The sequence below is a fragment of the Cynoglossus semilaevis genome, chromosome 13 (genome assembly GCF_000523025.1).
Source record: "Cynoglossus semilaevis isolate Cse_v1.0 chromosome 13, Cse_v1.0, whole genome shotgun sequence".
NCBI classification, from domain to species: Eukaryota; Metazoa; Chordata; class Actinopteri; order Pleuronectiformes; family Cynoglossidae; genus Cynoglossus; species Cynoglossus semilaevis.
Genome location: NC_024319.1, coordinates 10989725 through 10998033, shown reverse-complemented (window position 1 = coordinate 10998033; position 8309 = coordinate 10989725). Strand labels below are relative to the sequence as shown.

Sequence of the window (8309 nt, the reverse complement as noted above, 5' to 3'; positions counted from 1 at the left end):
GCTCCCTGCTGACTGTCTTGGGCTGTGTTGCAATAATAAACCATACAGCCAGAACAGGCAGGGTAAAAAAAAGAAGAGAGAGAAAGAGTGAGAAAGAGTGAGAGAGAGAGAGAGGGAGGGGTTAAGAATGCTCAAAAAGAGGGAGGAGGTTGGGAGGGGAAACTCAGCAACCCAGCCTTCGGAGCTTCCCCGCAGCACGTGTACTGTATGTCTTTGTGTGTTTGTGTTTGAGGTGAGGAGGAGAGGGAGAGAAGCAAAAGGAGAGAGTGATGGGAGGGTGTGCTGTGGTGCAGCTCAGTGATGCTGCTGTTCTGGGAACGTGTTTCACTTCCTCATGATCCAGTGTGTGTGTGTGTGTGTATAAGATGTAAGAGTGAGCTGCAGCATTCTCCCTTAGTGTCCCATTCCTCCCTCCCTCCCTCCTTTATTTTCTCCCTGTATCTCTCACTCTTTTCTCTGCCCCCGCCTTCTCCTCTCACAGCAGAGCAATGACTGGATCCTGGGGCGGGTGATGTCAGCAAATTTCTCCTGCTCCGCCAGTGCTGCCCTCAGCCTGAGAGGACAGGAAGGGAACTGCAAAAACAAGGAGAGGGGAGAAGATCAGACTGAACCAGAACAACAAAGTATCAGTGAGAGTCTGTTCTGATAATATTACCTCATTCTTCCTGTTTGGATCTCACAGGAAGTCACCACAGAGATGTTTCCCCTGGTGATTCTCCCTTTACAGTCGTCACCTCCTCAGGACTTCGGTTCTCTGTTGAACTTCACCCAAAAGGGAAGTTACATTTTAAAAAAGTTCTGAAGGATCCTGACATAATGGAGACCAATTATTACCAACTGGATGTCATTAAAATCCACCACATCTCTTCAAGATGGAAAAACGTTTTGTCACAGTTAGGATGGATGGATGAAGAGGTGGCTGGATGTACTTATTGATGCAAAAATGGGAAATTCAACATCACTTTTCTAAAATATTTAATCCTCTCAGCTTCTAGCTCTTGCATACACCTGAAAATAAACATTTAAAATATTCAAATTAAGTTAATATTACAGGTGTTTCATATGAACAAAATGTAATATAAATATGTTTGACTTTTTAAGGGAGTATGAGGGGCGTGGGGGACTGCAAACACTTGGATGATGATTGATTCACAATTAGCTAGTTAACAGCTAACTGAAGTCAGGCCGCTGCTTCTGCCTGTGTTGTTGTGCAAACAGTTTATGATCAGTGATGGTATCAGTCAAATAGCCCCCTCCTACGCCTACCCCCTCCATTCATTTGTCTCTACAAGTGTCCCAGCAACTGAGCAGGTCACTGTCCATGGCGTGACCACGCCCTCCCAGGCTAACGACTGGATAAGGATCCTGAAAAAGATGAAACAGTAGAAGATGAATGAATGAATGATTCATGAACTTAATGACTTTTAATGGGCTGGTAACACTGTTCAGTTGATGTGATGGATCCCTTCTTCAATCGCTCCACTGAAAACAACAACACATATGCACACAAGTGACTCTTCGTACACACAGGAGTCAATCCATTAGGAATCAAAAGCCAAAAACTTCAATAAAAACATTTATTTTACCATAAGATGACAAATGTACATCACATCAGAGTTGCTGACAGAACACCCGTCCATTCAAATCATATCCTGCTCAGTATTTGCCTGTTCTTGGTCGCATGAGTTCTAAACAGTTTATAGTTGGGTTTATTTTAGTCCTTCTTCTGCTCCAAAACTGCTGCTTCTGGTCACCATGGAAACAGGGAAACCCCCTCAGGTTTCCAAGGGAACCACTTATATATTGCTTTCTTTCTTCTTTTTTTTATTTTTACTTTTGAGGGACTTTTTTCCTGCAGTGGTGTTTGGGATCCAAGTGTAAGTGTGTGTGTTTGTGTGTTGATAGTGCCTAATCTGCAGATTTTCATCTGGACTTTTCTATTTACTTGGCCATGTCCTCGGCCACAGCCTTTCCCATTTTATCCTTCAGGTATGCCAATTTTTGCCAAGCTGTCTTCAGTTCCAGAAATTCGTAATACGGAATCTGCAAAAAGGACAAAGTGCATCGGTTCAAATACTTTCAATTTCTTTTCAGGCTGTTGAGCAACTGCAGGGTCACATTGTGCTGTTTCATAGTCAGGAGAAGAAAGTGTCTGCCAAAGTTTCCCCTTTTTGATTCAAATCAGATTAAGACAAAAGTAGTGGATGTCAGAGAACAGAGATTTGGTCATTTGTTGTAGGATGGTCTGACTCAGACGGCAGTGACGTAAGCAGGTTCTATGTGGCTGTATTATAGATGAAGCTCACTTGTCTCACAGTGAATTACTACAAACTGGAGAAGAGATCAGCAGATGTCCTAAATGAAGGTGGCAGCGATGCTGCTGATGACCTACAGCTGCGGCTTCAACTATTTTTACCACAGACTGCAGCAACACTCTCCTGTGTCTTAGCCCCGTTAATACAGTATAAGAAGCTCTTTGTTGCCATGGATGCTGCTCTGCCCTCGTCCTCTAAAACAGTGATTCTAAACCACAGGTGGTGCAACCTAGGGGGCTGCAACAAAAAATCAGTTTTGCACCTGTGGGCAACTGGACTGCATCTATTACCAACTGAAGAAACCAAAGAGTGTTACCCATGAGAAGCTGTTTTAATGAAGCAATGAAGCATTTGACCACGGGGTGGCAGTATTGCATCAGTCTGTTCCAGATTAACTTTCTACTCATAAAATTGGGCCTGAAGGTCAAAAAGGTTTAGAGTCATCACCATGGAAACAAAACACATTATAGAATCCAGTCAACTGGTTCATGGTTTTTGATCCACAGATAAACTAAAAATGTGTCTCTTTACCTCTACAAGGGTGTAGCCTGATAGCTGCAAATGTCGCCTCATCATGACGAAGCGCCCCAGAAGGTCTTTACTCTTGACACCAAAGTTGGGAAATTCCCAGGCAATGAAGGCAATCCTTAGGAAAATAAAGAAAAAGAACTGATGAAGAACGAAAACCAAAAAACAAACCTTGAAGGTTTAATAACCTGTATGAGTTTTCCCACGACTAACCTCCGTGCTCCAGCAGGAAGTGACTGGTCATCACCGCTTGGCCAGTTGATTGGTTTATTGTCACAATCTATTAGCAGCTCGCCATCTAGTGGTTGTGCAAAGCCATGACACATCATGTTAAACCCAATAACCAGAGAATCATAAGAGGGTATTTTAGGGTATGTTTGGAATTGTCCTGTACTTTTACTAACCAATATTCCATCCATACGGGGTTTGAACCCCAGTGTGAAGAGCTTCTGTTCTCTCTCCCACCAAACTCTGCAGAGACTCCCTCAGGCTGCTCTGCATGGGGGAGACAGTGGGCAGGACTGATGATGTCAGCAGGGAGGATGGAGGTTCTAAATCAGAGGAGCCTGGGTGTTCTAAGGAGAGAGTTGTAGCAATGTGTAGGAGCTTCAGTCGATAGTTCTCTGCTCCACTTTTATCGTTCTCTGCGGGTAAAAAATAATAAAATAAAATCAGGATGAGTGCAGGCCATAAAATAGAAAATATATATCAACCTGTCAATTTCACAGTGATAAAGTTGAGGAGAGGCTTTTGTGGTCATTGCAGCGCTGTGACCTCCTTACCATCAGCTACCATGGTATGGTGAGCAGTTGGGTTGTTCTACTACAGTGTTTGTTAAATGGACTTGGTTTAACAGCTAGTGGCGCTTTGGCCCAGAGGCAATGTCTCTGTCATTGGTGTGGAACCCCAGGGTTCACCTCCTGGGCAAGTTCGAATCCCGGTTAGGGCGGTTGGTACCTTCCAGTGGACTCACCACCCGCAGGAAGGATTGGTACGGTGCAATGTGATTTGGGTGGCGCCTGCTGCCCCCGCGACCCGGTAACGGATAAGCAGATGAAAATGGATGGATGGAAGGGTTTAACAGCTGTTACCAACAGGAAAGTGACTTCAGCAGAGAAGTGAGCTTACATTTGTAGTTGAATATGTTTCAGTTAAATGGGTTCAAATTCATCTCTATGTTGCCAGGAATTACAGCTGACACCTAACCTAACCCTGTCTACCTCCCTTACTCCCCCTCCCTCTCTCTGATTATCTACCAACTCATGAGACAGGTGACAGAAATAGAGAGGCAGTAGCAGCAGAGGTGAGGGGAGACTCTGGGGGAGAAACTTCAAACTAATCACTGAAACAGTTTAAGTTTATTCCCAGTTCTCAAACTGTTTTAAAGGAACATTCAGCATTTATCTCCACACAGCCATCGTAGACCTCCAGAGACCTGGCCTCAGACCAAATACTTCACAATCTTAACAGTTCGAGTGTTTTACTCAAACACAAGTGAAATCAAAAGCCCCATTATGCCACTTACCCAACACCTTGGCAACATATTGTGGTTCTAAAATGGGTGTGATGTAAGAGGGGTTAGCCTGTTGCAACACACACAGAGACCAGACCATATCTGTCCTCAGGAGGGGGTGTAGGTCAGAGATGGACTTGTCCAGCAGAGAGTGGAGCTGGTGCACAAAGAAACAAGAAATGCATTTGAGGTGTGGAAACAACAAGGTGGAGTCAGCTGACTGCTTCAGTCGTCATCAGTACCTCAGTGAAAAACTGGTCTTTATTGCTGGGCAGGAAGTAGAGTCTGGCGAAGGCCATGAGCAAATTGCAGAACTCAGTGCTCCTGTACTGAGCACGGTTAGTAATAAAGTGCTGGAAAGAGACACAGGAGAAAATAATAAATACTTCTGTTTTCCTTTAAACCTACAGTGAAAATAATAAATACTTCTGTTTTCCTTACCTACAGCTCCTGGTCATAGGTTTGAAGTCTGACCTCGGTTAGGGCCTCGTACATGGGGATGTTCAGCCATTTGAGGAAGGTTAGGGACTTGGCAAAGCGAGTGACTTCACTGGGACGCAGCTGTGGAACATGGGGCATCAATTCCGAAACCATTCGTTGAAATAGTTGAGTGTGATGAAAATTCAACTTCCCTGCGAGAGAGTGAAGACAAGGAGGAAATCATTAGCTGCAAACAATTACAGAAAAGCTAACATGAAATAATGCACTTATTATATGTTCACAATGACCAATTACACTTGTACTTAACATCAAGAGTCTTAAAATTTAACTAATTGTCTTTCTACAAATGTCCAATAAAAATAAAAGTCTTGTTACCGAAAGCAAATGCCAAGTCCAATATAAGAGGAGGGGTGAAATCGGATGAGGGCTTCTGTATGAGATGGTAGGAAAGAGCTCTGAGAAGTGGGACGTTTCTCCGGCTTTGAATTCCCAAGGATAACAGGATCCTACGGATCTCTTCTGCTGAAAAGCTCTCGGCCAGTTCCAAGGCCTGGAAGACATGCAGGAGAAGGTAGAGTAATTTTATGGAGGTGGATATTATACGCTCTGCTACATCTTTGCCGGCTATGTTACATCTTTGCATAACATAAGACACATTTTGCATAAGACACAATGCTGTTTTCTACTATTCAGTGACATTTTCTTGTTCTAATGTTCCTGGAATGGAAAATACTTGTATCAACTCCAATAAAAGTACTTTGAAATCGGCTAATTTTCAGTAAAACAACTCATTAAAAATATTTTTTCACAAAGAAATGCAACAATTGAAACAAGACTTATCGGTTAAACTATAGGATACTAATAACTGATGGTGCTTGGGCTCCCTCTAGTGGTATGCGAGGGAATTTGATTTAGCCGTAGCATTGACTGTTAAAAACGCTTCCTCTCCACACTCAATGTTTCAATATTAATAATTCGATCATTTGGATCAGTCACAAATAAAAACACGTGTGAATCACTGACATCTACCTGCTGTTATTTGTCTTTCTGTTCCAATAATTGTCATGATTAATCATAATTGGAACAATGTCAGATACCTTATCTTCTACTTTTTGCTTAAGGGACGGGGACAAGTGATGCGGCTTCACAAACAGATCGGTGACGGTTTTGGTGTCGATGATTTCGGTCGTTCGCAGTTCCAAGTGTTTCAATGCAGTGCTCAGTATCAGTGCCACCTGCTGGTCCTTTCTGTCAGCTGCTGAGGTCACCAGGAAGGCCAGCTGCTTGCAAGTCAGCTTACGCACTCGCCAGAGAACCTCTTGCTCAATGGAGAGCAATCGTGAATCGTTCCGGGGAATTTTAATGATCCACAGAGAAGACAAGGTGGACACCAGACTGTAGTTCCACACTTTGGACACCTGGGGGTGAAACAAATAATAAAATTCAGACATGTTTATTGATTAAAAAAAGAATGACCAAGAGATCAGCATCCTGGGAAAGGTCTGTTTTCAGTGTACCTGTGCAGATATGGTGTCCAGCATTTCATTTATTCTAGAATCCATCTTAAAATCGCCCTTTGTCTTTCGCACCAACTGAGTCCACTTTACCAGGCTGATTGCAGCCATATTAGCATCTCCTCCGTGCTCCACCCAAGCCTGCAGAACGTCCTCTGGCACAGTGGCCTTCTTCATCAAATCATTCACTTTGGAGAACGAGGTCTGATCCCAAACGGCGTCATCCGTGGCGAGTGAACTCTTCTCGTGCATGAACCTCTTACTGATCTGGGGCCAGCCCTCAGTCCTCTGCACCTCTACAGGTGGAGTCACAGTCATCGGGAGACGGCTCACTGACGCCACAGCGCTACCCGGAGCCTGAGAGGAGGCCCTGCATAGCAGATGGGCATATCTGCTCAGGAGGCGACTGGCCATGGTCTGTGGAGGACAGAAGTGGTCAGTGAGATCAGTGATACTAGTTTTTGTATTATTAGCAGTATTACCAGCATTAGTATTATCAGCATCAAAATACGACATTCAACTTGGAAGTTAAAGAAAGGTTAATTTTTTTTTAAATATACAAATATTAGTAATAACCATATTAGCTGTATAATACAGTAATATAATATACATTTTTATTGCATCTTCAAGATTAAACACTGGTCTATAATGTCCTAGGTTTAATCCACTGTCTCTACTGCTCTAACACAAAATATATAGAATACAGAGACAAGGATGTGGACACTGAAAACACTACTGTAATAATGGAGTGTAATAAATAACAGAATGGACAGTCAAAATGCAGTCTTAGGAGCTAAAACGTGTATCATTAATCCTTCAAAATCCAAAAAAGTAATGTTAAACTTACCAAAAAACAAAACAAAACCATGGATCAAAATTTTAGCAAAATCAGCAAAAGAAAGCAAAAAAAAAAGTCACATTTGACCAAATTTTTATTTAAATTAATTAATAATATTAAATCAACAACAAGCATTAGTAAATTATATATTTTTTAAAAACTAAACAAAATGACACTGAATCTGTAGCAGGATCTGCTTCAACAAAACAGTAAAGGGAGTCCAGTAGAAAAAAAAAGAACACTAATGACGTTGGTGATGTCAATCAAATTACAATGTGTAACCACGCTCCACAAAATAAACTTCAGAGGTTGAAGAGAAGAGATCAACAACACCGATTCTATTCCAAACAAATCCTCTTTTACAAATACTTTTCATTGTAATAGTACTTGCAACAGAAGCCAATGGAGCTGAGCAACAGGAAGTGCAGTAGAAAAACACCTGAATGCAGCACATTCTTTTATCCTCTACTGCTTAAACGCATTAATAAATAAACTAATATTTCCAGTGACTCCAATTTCATTTATTGCTCAAATTCAAACTATTAAATGACTAAATATTATCAAGTACGACTGCTGTGATACCTTCTCGCGGACATATTCTTAAAATACGTCACTCACCAAAGACAACCATACCTTGTAGCATCTTAATGTCAAAAAAGTGACTAACCACAGACCACCACAGACCACCAAAGACACCGAGACACACGCTGCATTAAGGCTAACTGCACAGTAAGTGTCTGCAGTGACTGTCACTGCTCGGGGACCTTTTCTGCTGAGACACCGGCACAGTCTCTCACACATTCGCCGTATCCTGCTTCCTATATGAAACGTTAAATGTTGACCTTGCTACCGTAGAGAAAAGACGCTATGGGCCGTAAAACTACGCCGAATCGTCTCGGCCGACCAACAGCGGGCTTAACTTAAACCAAATATACACAATATTAGATTTCCCGCACATTTAAAACGCACTTACCGAGGAGGAAGGACAACTTTGGTGGAAGCTTTTCACATGGACCGATATGATTGCGGCAGACGCCGGAAAATGACGTATTAGGATCATGTGACTAGTGGACGCAGATATAATTGGTTCACTGGCTGGCGTGACTTCTTCTACGCTATAGGTGGCGTAGATTAAGTTGCTTTACCACCATCTGCTGGAG

General features: G+C 42.5%; 1 protein-coding gene across 1 annotated transcript; it reads right to left on the bottom strand.

The window, feature by feature from the left end:
• Window positions 1-1563: 1563 nt before the first annotated feature.
• Window positions 1564-8228, bottom strand: tbrg4 (transforming growth factor beta regulator 4). The gene is made up of 11 exons (XM_008323611.3): window positions 8123-8228; window positions 6315-6728; window positions 5895-6215; window positions 5173-5347; window positions 4831-4988; window positions 4599-4709; window positions 4369-4513; window positions 3248-3487; window positions 3057-3141; window positions 2847-2961; window positions 1564-2043 (listed from the first exon to the last, which is right to left on the bottom strand). The coding sequence occupies exons 1-11, from the start codon at window positions 8207-8209 to the stop codon at window positions 1942-1944; spliced, it is 1953 nt and encodes a 650-aa protein (XP_008321833.2). The 5' UTR covers window positions 8210-8228; the 3' UTR covers window positions 1564-1941.
• Between the last annotated feature and the right edge of the window lie 81 nt (window positions 8229-8309).

Coding starts and splice junctions, on each gene's coding strand:
- tbrg4 (XM_008323611.3), bottom strand. CDS start 8,209: ATGATCCTAATACGTCATTTTCCGGCGTCTGCCGCAATCATATCGGTC. Junction 6,216..6,314: donor TGGACACCATATCTGCACAG/GTACACTGAAAA, acceptor TTTCACCCCCAG/GTGTCCAAAGTGTGGAACTA. Junction 4,710..4,830: donor TGTACGAGGCCCTAACCGAG/GTCAGACTTCAA, acceptor GTCTCTTTCCAG/CACTTTATTACTAACCGTGC.